Source organism: Ylistrum balloti, unplaced genomic scaffold (genome assembly GCF_031769215.1).
Source record: "Ylistrum balloti isolate Yb309-2 unplaced genomic scaffold, AGI_CSIRO_Ybal_v1 Utg370464, whole genome shotgun sequence".
In the NCBI taxonomy this organism is placed as follows: domain Eukaryota; kingdom Metazoa; phylum Mollusca; class Bivalvia; order Pectinida; family Pectinidae; genus Ylistrum; species Ylistrum balloti.
In genome coordinates this window covers 760,919-777,988 of record NW_026782306.1, presented here as the reverse complement: position 1 = coordinate 777,988, position 17,070 = coordinate 760,919, and the positions used below count along the sequence as shown (strand labels likewise).

General features: G+C 38.6%; 1 protein-coding gene across 1 annotated transcript in view; it reads left to right on the top strand.

Annotated features, from left to right (window-relative positions):
* The first annotated feature begins 1,835 nt into the window (after positions 1 to 1,835).
* The window catches only part of LOC132555228 (cubilin-like), a 133,392-nt gene continuing 118,157 nt past the window's right edge, over positions 1,836 to 17,070 (top strand). Inside the window, exons 1-5 of the mRNA XM_060219578.1 lie at positions 1,836 to 1,942; positions 3,861 to 3,990; positions 8,601 to 8,651; positions 14,783 to 14,908; positions 15,385 to 15,732. Of these exons, the coding sequence (XP_060075561.1) occupies positions 1,836 to 1,942; positions 3,861 to 3,990; positions 8,601 to 8,651; positions 14,783 to 14,908; positions 15,385 to 15,732 (762 nt within the window). The remainder of the gene's footprint in view (positions 1,943 to 3,860; positions 3,991 to 8,600; positions 8,652 to 14,782; positions 14,909 to 15,384; positions 15,733 to 17,070) is intronic.

Sequence of the window (17,070 nt, the reverse complement as noted above, 5' to 3'; positions counted from 1 at the left end):
CTTAAGTGAAGTCTTAACAAGTACTTCAGTGTGCCAGTCGGTAGATGCGCAGTCGCCAGTTTGGGTTGTATAACGTTTAAGTTATCTGGGTACAGAATTGAGTACATTGTATACCCCGACAATAGTGATAGAACAATTATAGCCTAAATTATATCAATTACGATAAGGCCAGGCTGTGTGACGGTGCCGTCACGATAATCCACAGATCGTACTGCATACAAACAGCTACGCGACATTACGGCATCCCTGTCACACTCCATGGGAGCTTACACATCACTAACCTCAACGAAAGGACATGAAGATTGAATAGTTTTCAAAATGCTTGCTTGACAATTATATTTCCCTTCGGTTATATAATCTACCCGTTAAAATATTTAAAACATAACTGTTTAGAGTTTGTATTGCTCCAGAGATATTATTTTTAAGTGTGGGTTTTGCATAAAAATCTTAGTCTTTTGACAAACGGATTTACGAAAACTTTCGCTCGATTTCGTTTATATTGAAATTCTTAAACTTCATTCTGCAAGCTCTCACCAAATTTGGATCACATTGACGCTTATGTGATGTAACTGATCAAACATTAATGTCTTGAGATATGTCGAAGGTGAAAAGACACGTATATTGTATATGATAGTCATGAATATATGGTATGCTCTTCAGGAAAATGTTGAGCATGTTGAGTTATACGGTAAGTAGATGCATGATCTACATATATACAAAGTATAAAGCTCGTGTTATACACCTCCTATTGCTTCTTATGTGCAATAAAATATGTTTTAATAAAAAAGCAATAATGAATAATGTAAGGCAGCTTTATAGAATGACCGCTACAAGTTTATACGTCTGTCTATTAGACAAAAACATACTTGCCTTTCACCTACGTGAGTAGGGTTCGATTCCTTTGCCGGACGTGAATGAGTAAGGAGACTTCCATACCACGTGGGTTTTCCATTACAGCTACGGTTTCCTCCAACAACAAGAAAGCGATGCGCTTCATTCTGGACACCAAGCGTGAATAGTATGAATTTATATAATCCGTTTTACAGATGTTTGATAAGAATAAATGAAGAAACATTTAATTTTTATGCATTTTAGGTAGTAGTAGTAAGTCACTCAAGTCTGATTCTTTGAAGTTCGTGAACGTTTATGGTGGTTCAAACATCGTCTATTGTCATGAAGTCCGATAAGAGAATCAGACAAATGTTATTTCAACCTATAAAACCTCCTCGTCGGTCATACAGACAATAAACCTACACAAGTAACTGTTTGTTATATCTATAATCTTTAACTGGACTATAATATAAAAATTTACATTTATCGACATACAGTTCATTGCAACATAATACATCAAAATTACTATCAATATTTAAGTTTTCTAACTGATCATATAAGACAATTCAAAAGGATTATCAGTAGGAATAACACAATGATTTCCAGAAAATTTGAAACATCGAAACAAATTATGGTTTGATTGGCTACATATATTTGCTCAAAATAAAAACATACCGGATATTCCTTTAGAAGTTGCTGGGGAAGGCGAAGACTAATTTCCGTTTACCCCATGGACGGCTGCTGAAATGAAAACAAAACTGAGAGGAAAGCTGTAATGGTGTGTTTGAAAAATTACAAAATGCCCTGCTTACTGATTTTTTTTATCGAAATGATCAAAGACGGATACTATAGAAATATCAACGCTGTTATTTTTTATATATCGGACAAAATACACAATGTGTATAATTCTCCCGTATGAGGTCCCAGCCTGTGGGTAACAGGACTGATATAGTATAAAAGAAGACAGAGGGGGAGGACTAAGTCACCACTAATGTGATGAAAAGATGGCGGACCGCGAGTTCCGGACGGGATGGATAGTTTTAATTATGTTAACATTTGTGACTGATACTTCACAGAACACCAGACAAAAACGACAGATATCGCCTCAGCAGTAAGTTTAGTTTTTATTCATATCTTATTGATTTATTTGGTAATCTAGCTTCTTATGTTTTTATTATTACCAAAAGAACAACAAGTCTCTTCACAATTGACACAGAATCTTTTCCCACATACAACTTTTTATTCAATGATAATCATATCCGTGATTATTTCAGGTTTTTACATCTTGATTTTGCTTTTACTGAGGTTATTGTAAACAATTGGTTTAAAATGGGGAAAATGAATATATTCGTACCATAATTTAAAATAGAAGAGTTTCATTAAAAAATGAAACAGAATGTTGGAATTTTTTTAAATATAAGCAAATGAAATGCGAATGTATGTGAAATATCAGAAAATGTCATTAGTTCATTGCTATCGTTGGTATCAGAAAGACTGCAGCAATAGTTTTTAGGTCAATTTTTTCGTTATTTTTGTATCTGTATACTCTTGAATGGATAAAATCGAAATTGTATTTCAATGAAGAAAAACTGTAACTACAGGAATTAAGTTCCTATTTTGTTTAGAGTAACAACTGAACACCATGACGTGATTACTAAGTTATTCTAATTATAGAAAAGCATTATAGTTATCCCGATAACCTAAATAATATCGAAAAATCTTACAATGACCATTTTTCGGAAACCAGTATGTTTTAATCCAAACTAGGAAATGCTATTTTATTTAACAAATTATTATTATTTAAAAAATCAGTTGCATTTAAAATGGGAAAAAGTGCGTCAATGTCTTTATTCCCCTACTTTTCGCCATACCTGCATTTAGTAGAGTTATGTGGCGAAGAAACAGACCCTAGAATTTGTCAAAGATCAGTGTTATGTATCTATTTGAGATAAATGATCTTGTTAGATAATGCAGCAACAGTCTAAAACAGTGTATAAAACTGTCGTGCTCCACTTGTCAGAAACTGTTAACGGTTTTCAGTGTAACAATATTCTTCGCTCAAAACAGTAATAAAATTTTCGTATCCAACCAAAATATGGCGCACTGCTGTATGCTTGAGTTTCATGGTGTATCGTTTCCGGTCTGCATCGTAGCAAACTGTTCACTTCCTACTTTGTTACAAACTGTCAACAATGTAATGCATAAAATATTCTCGTTCTAAAGTGTCACAAACTGTTTGCGCTATACAGTCTAACAAAAATGTACAATGTATATTGTAACAAAATGTTCAAATTCTATAGGGTAAAAGTTTTGTGTTCTTCAATGTGACAAATTGTTTACGTTCTACAGGTAAAAGTATGATCAATTTACGGTCATACCGACACGAACTATCAATCCATATAAAAACAACAATATTTCATACCTAAGAAAAATGTTTGTGATATAAAATGCATTATTGATTATCGATTTTCGGCGTTCTTTTGAAAACATCATATGTATGAAAATTGTTAAACTTAAGAAATGAAAGTTGATTATGGGTCTAGTACACCTTTTTGTGTAGAATTTGACATTTCTTTCGGTCAGTTTGAATTTTCCTTAGTCATTTCCTCAGGCACCAAACATCAGACCCTTGGCGTTACTGGTGAATCCTACAAGGTAGAAACGAACTGTATGATGCAGTTTAATTCTTCGTTTGTTTCTATTGCACCTAATTCTAAATTTTTATTGAAAGATGCTCTCTACTTCGTGTGTCTATTGTACAATGATCAAAAACTCCGTACCGGGTCCTAAACTATTTTTGCATGCTTGATTTTTTAGTTTGCATAAACGTGACATTTAGTAGACCTTATTTAATAATGACGTATTCAAGACTCAATCAAAAATGGAGCTTACCATGCTGAAAACAGAAAGACGAGAACACAGGACGAGTGTAATACTCACTGCATAACGTATTGCAATAGAGGGCAATGAATAGAGAAAAAAATAATTCTTGACACAAAATACCAATTACAAAAATTGTTTCATTTCAGACCGAAAATTATCACAACAAACGGCCATCTTGTATTTGAAACAGGAATAAACCATAACATCACATTTAAATCGACGGCTGGTGGCTACGTCAACGTGAATGGCGAGAATCTCGTTTCCATGGTTCAAACGGTATGTGTCATGTGCATGGCGAGAATCTCGTTTCCATGGTTCAAACGGTATGTGTCACGTGCATGATTAATTTCTTTTTACAGCTTACTACATTGTACATTTATAACGCGTGTCCGGAATCTATCAACTTTTCCATTCTACGGATTATTTACAAATTTCACAATTATAAAAATTAAAAGATTAATTTCGCGACTTTTTGTTCCTAATTAAAGAAAGTGATACAACACAGATGAACACACCCGTGTATATACAAATGTGATGACGTATAGTAGGTTATTGAATCGACGTATCGTTTTGTATATCAAGTTAACAGTTTATGCATGCAGACAAGTGTCTCGAGAGGATGGCGACGGAACCACGGACTAAAAGTAATACCGAAGAATGATGTTTTTTTCATGAGACTAAGATAATAAAAAAAATAAATAAATAACGAATGATTTCCGGAACTCTTAGTTTTCAAGGACAAATACAGAGAAGCTATTTATGCTTATTTGAGAAGTTCGCGGATCCACGAAATTAACGGAAATTAAACCCCAACGAAAATTAACGATTTTGCAGTACGCATTATGATAACACATACTAAACGTTATCTAATTAATAGTCTGCGTCTTAATCAATCCTATCTGTACTAGAAATTGTATAACGGCGAGGAATTTTCGCTTATCAGTGGTGTAGAATTTCCAGTACTTGTGTGTACGATGTAACCTATAGCTACATCACGATAAGTCTCGTGCGCGCGTGCCTGGACCAGCCTGTGGCTATATTACCCGTACCAGTGATCCGGGATGGTACCGCCTCGCTTTTACAATCCTTTGTTAAATCGTGTATTTACATAATAAGTTACTGACCAGTACATACACTCGGGTGTTTAAATTTCTTATAAATAATTATTGCTACTTGAATCCGTGTGCGGTAAATTTCGGGGACAATCTAGATTAATTGCACGCGAAAATGATTTCTAGAAATAATGTGTTATAAAACATTAGACTTATTCACTTTATTTGATGTAAACATGTGCGTATGAACCGCCTTTCTATAGCAGCGGGATTGGGCATAAGTTATACAACTTGTGTAAAACCTGTACAACAACTTGTACCTGTAAATAAAGCTCAATATGGCGTATGACATTTTCAATACTAAAATAAATCAAGCATCATGAGAGGGAGGGTCACTATAATAAATACAGAATTTTATGCTCCTCGAAGGGTGAGATTTTTCCGTTCCTCCGTCCGTCCGTCATAATTTTGTACGGAGCATAACACAAACTCTATAAGAGATATCAACATAAAACTTCATAGGTAGATAGATCTTAACAAGGAACATATCGTGAAATATTAACACTACCGCGAACTTGAAGCGGTATTGAGTTGTCGTTCTTGACTACAACAAGCCGAATTCGTCGCCCGGACGGAGACACAGTTTCATGTCATTCGTAAGTTCTTTCTCGTTTATTGTCAAGTAAGTGTACTGTTTTTATATCAAGAAATTATTCAAAACTCATATGCGCTCATATTTTAGCATGCGAAGCTCTGGATTTGTCGTGACATTTTAAAAGTAATATGCGATTGGCTGAGAAAAAGAAAAGTTATAAACGCGAAACATAATTTAGGAGTTATTTCCCTTTGTTATTTTTCTAATTAAATTGTGTCCCAATCAGGAAGCCGAAAACCCGTCAATGGTGGCCCTTCCCCCTTTTTTTTAGATAATGTGGTCAATCTCTTCCGACACCGAAATCACATGTAATGCTAACCATTATTCCAAGTTCTTTGCATGGGCGACTTAATCATAACTTTATGAAGTTTAAAATGACCACGAAGAATGTTAGAAATTTCATTTTCGTACATATTACTTTCTTCTTCTTCTGCGCCACAGAGATTTCAACTCAGAAGTAAAGTCAGCGATAAACAAGATCATTAGAGAATTCGTCAACCCAGGGCTGTATGGATGAGCATGTTTTCAATTTCAGTTGATATCTTACTTGATAACCAGTTACGTTTCGTGACAAGACACCTGTTGTATATACACGGCCAGATTAACTCACTACTGCCATCAGCGCACTGTAGTATTCAGGGTGAAAATGATTGAAATATATGTATGTTAACTGTGAAATTGGGGAATAATACCACGAATTTGTGTAAGCTTTGTCTTATTTACTCTGAATGAAAAAAGAAAAAAAAACTAACATAGAAAAATAGGTCCCAGCTGACTTCGACTTATCTTCTATGACCTATGTGTGAATGAGTAGATTGTGTGCGAGTTGTCTTCTTTAGACCGCTGTCGACAAGTTGTGATGATAGCTCGAAGGAGATTTCGTTGCTTATTGTAAATGTTTGCTCACATGTACTTGAATACATAACATAGAAGTATGATTTTCAAATCATAACAGTAGCGCAGCGCTTACTTTTTAACAAAGATGAAAAATGTTTTGCTTACTGTATGGAAGACAGTGTATGTCCACATTCGTAACGCTATATAAGGCCGCTTGAGGCGTGTTGGAGGAAAAAAACTAGTACATCATGATATGCATGACATAAACCTTTCCCAAATATGGTCATAAACAACGAAAACTGAGCAGAGATTGTAGTAAGTCATAAAATTTCAGGTTGTTCCGCCCTGCGGATAATGTTACACGGAACAATACCTTTTCCCGGTCAGTCCGGCCGATAATCAGATCTTTACTACACACCAGCTTTGGCGGGAAATAGCTACTCATATGAAATTATGAATGACAGAAAATTAAAGGCCTAAGAGTTAGGTCAAGACAGCAGGAACGACACAATCAATTTATATCTTTCTACTTTATCTAAGTTTGACGGGAGATGTTGTAATTCTCCTCGATAATTGGTACATATAATGTTATCCTTCCGTCACACTTGTTAGTGGTCATCACACAGGCATGGTACTTGTACAGATTTTAGATCAAAGGTTGAGGTCATTGTCGTTCTGAATAGAAAATTGGTTACCCGAAACATCCTTCAGTTCAGTCCAATCAAGGATGCAGATTCTGTACTCTATGTCTTCCCCAAGAACAGATCGGACAAGTATTCTGATTCCTCCTAAGGTCTGAAGGTCACAGGACAAGGTTACTATAAAGACTATGCTCATAGTTGCCTTTCGGAAGTGCATGTTATTTTTCACCACAACAATTATATAAATGTCATAGGGTAAATTGGAGTAAGTGTCTGTAACGTCCTGTTTAATCTGTATTCGTTACTGTCCGTGCATTTACGTGTATGTCCTTATTTGGTGTTACCTGTTTGGTAGTGTCAGTGTGAGGGGCCGCGGTGGCCAAGTGGCTAAGGCGTAATGTCATTAATCACTATATCCCTCCACCTCTGGGTCGCGTGTTCGAGGCTCACGTGGGGCAGTTGCCAGGTACTGACCGCAGCAGGTCGGTGGTTTTCCACAGGTACTCCGGCTTCCTCCACCATCTAAACCTGGCACGTCCTTAAATGACCTTAGTTGTCGATAGGACGTAAAACAACAATAAAAAAAAGTGTCAGTGTCTGTCCTTATACGGTGTTGTCTTGAGACGTGTACATGTGTGACAGGTGAGGAAGTCGTGCAAGAGTGGGTGTGTAGGGTAATAAAACTAGGGATACCCCTGAGTGCTGGGCAGAATCACAGACTAACCACGTCGCTCTGGACGTCCTCGGGAGTCCAGGCACCACATAGAGCTACAGTTAAGTGACTGACGCGACCCGACGGTCGGTGTAGTGATGTGATTGAAATCCGAAATCAGGGGTATTAATAATAAAAAAAAAAACGTTCAACACACAACGAATTCGAGTTAATGGCGTGATATAAACTTGTATACAATATTTACCTTTCCAACTTCAAGCTTTTTACAGTTACATTTTTGGTATCCTGCTGGTATTTCCTGAGATAAGCATAGCTTATACATAATATACACAGCGTAATTTTTCATGGATAGGGATATTTCAGCTGCATAGTCCAATATATTTATACCTGTGTGTGTTATTTCCCATGTGTAGAAGTTAAAGTCAAACAAGGTGACTTCTCTATTGTCTGTTGTACCCGCGAACTCATTGAATTTGGTGGCAGTGGACTGTAGGAAGCATATGACCTCAGACAACAAGCACAATGTTCCTGGAGACTTGTTGGCGACTTTCAGGTTCTGAGACAGCGATACTATAACAATAAGAGGGACAGTTAATTATGTGTATTGAGGATGTTGGGTTAAACCTACAAAAACTTTGGGACAAAGCTCCTCAGCAAAGGCTGATTATGATCCGTGGTTCTAGGATAGGATATGATGAGCATTTCAGCTGCATACTGTGATAGGTATAATTTTTAAGGTTTTGCAGTTCAGTGTCGTGTCTAGGTGCCATAGTTAGGTAATGTGAAGTGTGGCCAGGATGGGTGTCTGCTCTGTTGTACATGTACCTCTGGTCTAGGGATGAGATGGTATATCATCAGTCTTCTGTTTAAATTCATCTCTTTACATGCTGCAAGGGAATCATCAAAACAACAATGGTGGGTGTTTATCCGATTAGCATGCACTGTGTGATACCTTGCAAGAAAGTGTTTACTATATTAGAAATGGAGATGTCATTAAGATGGTGTTATAATTTATAATTTAATTTTAGGTAAAAAGTAACAAACAGGCTATAGATGAACTCAGAGCTTTCCCGACTGAAGTAAGTATATGTTTTCTAATAGATCTTATCTTTGTACATTAATATCATTATTTTAATACATGACTGCCTCTAAGTAATTTACAAATTATTGTCAAAGTAGATTATGAACGAATAGAAGAAGGAGAGGGTTAGCAGAGATAAAATTGGTACAGGTGTATTATGTAATATAATTATCTGAATTATTTTTTTTATAAAGAATTCTATTAACCAATACACATATAAAAGATTACAAAACTTTCACAGGATCAGGGCTGTCATTCTACACTCACATCATTCTTACTGTCACAGTACTGTCACAGGATCAGGGCTGTCATTCTACACTCACATCATTCTTACTGTCACAGTACTGTCACAGGATCAGGGCTGTCATTCTACACTCACATCATTCTTACTGTCACAGTACTGTCACAGGCTCAAGGCTCACATTCTACACTCACATCATTCTTACTGTCACAGTACTGTCACAGGCTCAAGGCTCTCATTCTACACTCACATCATTCTTACTGTCACAGTACTGTCACAGGCTCAAGGCTCTCATTCTACACTCACATCATTCTTACTGTCACAGTACTGTCACAGGCTCAAGGCTCTCATTCTACACTCACATCATTCTTACTGTCACAGTACTGTCACAGGCTCAAGGCTCTCATTCTACACTCACATCATTCTTACTGTCACAGTACTGTCACAGGCTCAAGGCTCTCATTCTACACTCACATCATTCTTACTGTCACAGTACTGTCACAGGCTCAAGGCTCTCATTCTACACTCACATCATTCTTACTGTCACTGTACTGTCACAGGCTCAAGGCTCTCATTCTACACTCACATCATTCTTACTGTCACTGTACTGTCACAGGCTCAAGGCTCTCATTCTACACTCACATCATTCTTACTGTCACAGTACTGTCACAGGCTCAAGGCTCTCATTCTACACTCACATCATTCTTACTGTCACAGTACAGGATGTCACAGGCTGTCACAGGCTCTCATTCTACACTCACATCATTCTTACTGTCACAGTACTGTCACAGGCTCAAGGCTCTCATTCTACACTCACATCATTCTTACTGTCACAGTACTGTCACAGGCTCAAGGCTCTCATTCTACACTCACATCATTCTTACTGTCACAGTACTGTCACAGGCTCAAGGCTCACATTCTACACTCACATCATTCTTACTGTCACAGTACTGTCACAGGCTCAAGGCTCTCATTCTACACTCACATCATTCTTACTGTCACAGTACTGTCACAGGATCAAGGCTCACATTCTACACTCACATCATTCTTACTGTCACAGTACTGTCACAGGCTCAAGGCTCTCATTCTACACTCACATCATTCTTACTGTCACAGTACTGTCACAGGCTCAAGGCTCTCATTCTACACTCACATCATTCTTACTGTCACAGTACTGTCACAGGCTCAAGGCTCTCATTCTACACTCACATCATTCTTACTGTCACAGTACTGTCACAGGCTCAAGGCTCTCATTCTACACTCACATCATTCTTACTGTCACAGTACTGTCACAGGCTCAAGGCTCTCATTCTACACTCACATCATTCTTACTGTCACAGTACTGTCACAGGCTCAAGGCTCTCATTCTACACTCACATCATTCTTACTGTCACAGTACTGTCACAGGCTCAAGGCTCTCATTCTACACTCACATCATTCTTACTGTCACAGTACTGTCACAGGCTCAAGGCTCTCATTCTACACTCACATCATTCTTACTGTCACTGTACTGTCACAGGCTCAAGGCTCTCATTCTACACTCACATCATTCTTACTGTCACAGTACTGTCACAGGCTCAAGGCTCTCATTCTACACTCACATCATTCTTACTGTCACAGTACTGTCACAGGCTCAAGGCTGACATTCTACATTCACATCATTCTTACTGTCTTAGGATCAGGGCTGTCATTCTACACGCGCATTATTTTTACTGTCACAGTATTGTCACGGGATCAGGGCACACATTCTCCACTCACATCATTCTTACTGTCACAGGATCAGGGCTGTCATTCTACACTCACATCATTCTTACTATCTCCGGATTAGAGCTCTCACTCTAAACTCACATCATTCTTACTGTCACAGGATCAGGGCTGTCATTCTACACTCACATCATTCTTACTGTCACAGTACTGTCACTGGATCAGGGCTCTCATTCTCCACTCACATCATTGTTACTGTCTCAGGATCAGGGCTGTCATTCTACACTCACATCATTCTTACTGTCACAGTACTGTCACAGGATCAGGGCTGTCATTCTACACTCACATCATTATTACTGTCACAGTATTGTCACAAGATCAGGGCTGTCAATCTACACTCACATCATTCTTACTGTCACAATATTGTCACAGGATCAGGGCTCTCATTCTACACTCACATCATTCTTACTGTCACAGTACTGTCACAGGATCAGGGCTGTCATTCTACACTCACATCATTCTTACTGTCACAGTACTATCACTGGATCAGGGCTGTCATTCTACACTCACATCATTCTTACTGTCACAGTACTGTCACAGGATCAGGGCTCTCATTCTACACTCACATCATTCTTACTGTCACAGTACTGTCACAGGATCAGGGCTGTCATTCTACACTCACACCATTCTTACTTTCACAGTACTGTCACAGGATCAGGGCTCTCATTCTACACTCACATCATTCTTACTGTCACAGGATCAGGGCTGTCATTCTACACTCACATCATTCTTACTGTCACAGTACTGTCACAGGCTCAAGGCTCACATTCTACACTCACATCATTCTTACTGTCACAGTACTGTCACAGGCTCATCAGGTCACAGTACTGTCACAGGCTCAAGGCTCTCATTCTACACTCACATCATTCTTACTGTCACAGTACTGTCACAGGCTCAAGGCTCTCATTCTACACTCACATCATTCTTACTGTCACTGTACTGTCACAGGCTCACTCTCATTCTACACTCACATCATTCTTACTGTCACAGTACTGTCACAGGCTCAAGGCTCTCATTCTACACTCACATCATTCTTACTGTCACAGTACTGTCACAGGATCAGGGCTGTCATTCTACACTCACATCATTCTTACTGTCACAGTATTGTGTCACTACACTCACATCAGGGCACACATTCTCCACTCATTCTTACTGTCACAGGATCAGGGCTGTCATTCTACACTCACATCATTCTTACTGTCACAGTACAGGATCAGGGCTGTCATTCTACACTCACTGTCACAGGCTCAGAGGCTCTCATTCTACACTCACATCATTCTTACTGTCACAGTACTGTCACAGGCTCAATGCTCTCATTCTACACTCACATCATTCTTACTGTCACAGTACTGTCACAGGCTCAAGGCTCTCATTCTACACTCACATCATTCTTACTGTCACAGTACTGTCACAGGCTCAAGGCTCTCATTCTACACTCACATCATTCTTACTGTCACAGTACTGTCACAGGCTCAAGGCTCTCATTCTACACTCACATCATTCTGTCACTGTCACAGGCTCACTGTCATTCTACACTCACATCATTCTTACTGTCACAGTACTGTCACAGGCTCAAGGCTCTCATTCTACACTCACATCATTCTTACTGTCACAGTACTGTCACAGGCTCAAGGCTCTCATTCTACACTCACATCATTCTTACTGTCACAGTACTGTCACAGGCTCAAGGCTCACATTCTACACTCACATCATTCTTACTGTCACAGTACTGTCACAGGCTCAAGGCTCTCATTCTACACTCACATCATTCTTACTGTCACAGTACTGTCACAGGCTCAAGGCTCTCATTCTACACTCACATCATTCTTACTGTCACAGTACTGTCACAGGCTCAAGGCTCTCATTCTACACTCACATCATTCTTACTGTCACAGTACTGTCACAGGCTCAAGGCTGTCATTCTACACTCACATCATTCTTACTGTCACAGTACTGTCACAGGCTCAAGGCTCTCATTCTACACTCACATCATTCTTACTGTCACTGTCTGTCACAGGATCAGGGCTGTCATTCTACACTCACATCATTCTTACTGTCTTAGGATCAGGGCTGTCATTCTACACTCACATCATTTTTACTGTCACAGTATTGTCACGGGATCAGGGCACTCCATTCTACACTCACATCATTCTTACTGTCACAGGATCAGGGCTGTCATTCTACACTCACATCATTCTTACTGTCACAGGATCAGGGCTGTCATTCTACACTCACATCATTCTTACTGTCACAGTACTGTCACAGGATCAGGGCTGTCATTCTACACTCACATCATTCTTACTGTCACAGGATCAGGGCTGTCATTCTACATTCACATCATTCTTACTGTCTCAGGATCAGGGCTGTCATTCTACACTCACACCATTCTTACTTTCACAGTACTGTCACAGGATCAGGGCACTCATTCTCCACTCACATCATTCTTACTGTCACAGGATCAGGGCTGTCATTCTACACTCACATCATTCTTACTGTCTCGGGATTAGAGCTCTCATTCTAAACTCACATCATTCTTACTGTCATAGGATCAGGACTGTCATTCTACACTCACATCATTCTGACTGTGACAGGATCAGGGCTGTCATTCTACACTCACATCATTCTGACTGTGAAAGGATCAGGGCTGTCATTCTACACTCACATCATTCTGACTGTGACTGGATCAGGGTTTTTATTCTACACTCACATCATTCTTACTGTCTCAGGATCAGGGCTCTCATTCTACACTCACATCATTATTACTGTCACAGTATTGTCACAGGATCAGGGCTCTCATTCTACACTCACATCATTCTTACTGTCACAGTACTGTCACAGGATCAGGGCTCTCATTCTACACTCACATCATTCTTACTGTCACAGGACACAGGATCAGGGCTGTCATTCTACACTCACATCATTCTTACTGTCACAGTACTGTCACAGGATCAGGGCTGTCATTCTACACTCACATCATTCTTACTGTCACAGTACTGTCACAGGATGAGGGCTCTCATTCTACACTCACATCATTCTTACTGTCTCAGGATCATGGTTCTCATTCTACACTCACATCATTCTTACTGTCACAGTACTGTCACAGGATCAGGGCTGTCATTCTACACTCACATCATTCTTACTGTCTCAGGATCAGGGCTCTCATTCTACACTCACATCATTCTTACTGTCTCAGGATCAGGGCTGTCATTCTACACTCACATCATTCTTACTGTCACAATACTATCTCAGGATCAGGGCTGTCATTCTACACTCACATCATTCTTACTGTCATAGGATCAGGGCTGTCATTTTACACTCACATCATTCTTACTGTCATAGGATCAGGGCTGTCATTTTACACTCACATGATTTTTACTGTCACAGGATCAGGGCTGTCATTCTACACTCACATCATTCTTACTCTCACAGGATCAGAGCTGTCATTCTCCACTCACATCATTCTTACTGTCACAGGATCAGGGCTGTCATTCTCCACTCACATCATTCTTACTATCTCAGGATCAGGGCTGTCATTCTACACTCACATCATTCTTACTGTCACAGGATCAGGGCTGTCATTCTCCACTCACATGATTTTTACTGTCACAGAATCAGGGCTGTCATTCTACACTCACATCATTCTTACTGTCACAGTACTGTCACAGCATCAGGGCTCTCATTCTACACTCACATCATTCTTACTGTCACAGGATCAGGGCTGTCATTCTACACTCACATCATTCTTACTGTCACAATACTGTCACAGGATCAGGGCTGTCATTCTACACTGACATCATTCTTACTGTCACAGTACTGTCACAAGATCAGGGCTGTCATTCTCCACTAACATCATTCTTACTCTCCTTACTTTCGAGTTACATTCATATACAATGAACAATTAACTATGTTCATTTGCAACATGTAACCCCATCTTACACATACACAAACATTGTTAAACCTGGCAATCTCCAATTGATCTTGTGAAAATAATTGTTTTAAGTACAAACAGTTCATTGATGTGAAGACGCTGACTCTCCAGCCACATCTAAACCCATGTATATCATTTTACCCTTACAATGTTTTTTATTACAAATTTTTTTACCTATATTATTGTCTTCACATAGATCCCATCCAACATTGAGGGTCGGCTGACAAGCGTAGAACAAAGATTGAACAACCTGCAGCCGACAGGAGCTGTTCAGAGTCAACTTATAAGTATAGAAAGCAGACTCAATACACTGGAAACAGCGGTAGGTCTTACTAGAAAAAAAATGACAAGAATTGTTTGAATAATTATTACAGAATCAGTACTGTTTGAAAACAAATCACATTCTAATTATTGTTGTAAGTTTAACAAATCTCAGATTGCTTCATTAAAAGTTACCATGCATTCTTTAGCAATTTGGTGGAATTTGAAATTTGAGTGAAATTTGAATTAAAATTTGATGGGAAAAGTTTCATTATCATGAAAATTATACCAAATTGAAACCATAAAATTCATAAATTTAAGATACCATAGCTTTGAGTGCTAAATTAATAAACAAACAAACAATTATGAATAGCTGTAATGTTTTTTTCTTTTCGTGTAATAGAATGCTACAAATGAAAAAATATAAGAAGACTTAGTTGTGTGCTACGGACAACATTGACTTCTCATTGTAACAGTGAGCTACTTCAGTCAGTTGTGAAGTCATTGTGTAAATGTTGTGCAATTAATATGTTACAGAATCTTGTGACTCGATTGGATGCCATTGAACAACAAATAACAGGGTTTCAAAGCCTTTCCTGGTCTGTTACTAATCTCACTTCCCAGATGTCTTCTTTACAGCGAAATGTAAGTAAAGACACTCTCACTTCTCAGGTGTCTTCCCTACAGCAAACTGTAAGTAAAGACACTCTCACTTCTCAGGTGTCTTCTCTACAGCGAAATGTAAGTAAAGACACTCTCACTTCTCAGGTGTCTTTGCTACAGCGAAACGTAAGTAAAGACAGTCTCACTTCTCAGGTGTCTTCGCTACAGCAAACTGTAAGTAAACACACTCTCACTTCTCAGGTGCCTTCTCTACAGCGAAATGTAAGTAAAGACACTCTCACTTCTCAGGTGTCTTCTCTACAGTGAAATGTAAGTAAAGACACTCACTTCTCAGGTGTATTTGCTACAGCGAAATGTAAGTAAAGACACTCTCACTTCCCAGATGTCTTCTCTACAGTGAAATGTAAGTAAAGACACTCACTTCTCAGGTGTCTTTGCTACAGTGAAATGTAAGTAAAAACACTCTCACTTCTCAGGTGTCTTCTCTACAGTGAAATGTAAGTAAAGACACTCACTTCTTAGATGCCTTCTTTACAGTGAAAGTGTAAGTAAATATACTCTCACTTCTCTGATGTTTTCTCTACAATGAAATGTAAGTAAAGACACTCACTTCTCAGGTGTCTTCTCTACAATGAAATGTACATAAAGACACTCACTTCTCAGGTGTCTACTCTACAGCGAAATGTGAATAAAGACACTCTCACTTCTCAGGTGTCTTCATTACAATGAAATGTACATAAAGATACTTACTTCTCATGTACAATGAAATGTACATAACTTCTCAGATTACAATGAAATGTACATAAAGATACTTACTTCTCAGGTGTCTTCTCTACAGTGAACTGTAAGTAAAGACACTCATTTCTCAGGTGTCTTTGCTACAGCAAACTGTAAGTAAAGACGCTCTCACTTATCAGGTGTGTTCTCTACAGTGAAAATGTAAGTAAATACACTCTCACTTCTCAGGTGTTTTCTCTACTGTGAAGTGTAAGTAAAGACACTGTCACTTCTCAGGTGTCTTTTCTACAATGAAATGTACATAAAAACACCCACTTCTCAGGTGTCTTCTCTACAGTGAAATGTAAGTAAAGACACTCACTTCTTAGATGCCTTCTTTACAGTAAAAATGTAAGTAAATACACTCTCACTTCTCTGATGTTTTCTCTACAATTAAATGTACATAAAGACACTCTAACTTCTCAGGTGTCTTCTCTACAGTGAAATGTAAGTAGACACTCACTTCTCATGTGTCTTCGCTACAGCGAAATGTAAGTAAAGACACTCTCACTTCTCAGATGTCTTCGCTACAGCAAACCGTAAGTAAAGACACTCTTACTTCTCAGGTGTCTTCTTCACAGGGAACTATTAGTAAAGACATTCTCACTTCTCAGGTGTCTTCTCTATAGTGAAATGTAAGTAAAGACACTCACTTCTAAGATGCCTTCTTTACAGTGAAAATGTAAGTAAATACACTCTCACTTCTCTGATGTTTTCTCTACAATGATATGTACATAAAGACACTCAATTCTCAGGTGTTTTCTCTACTGTGAAATGTGAGTAAAGACACTCTCACTTCTCAGGTGTCTTCACTACAATGAA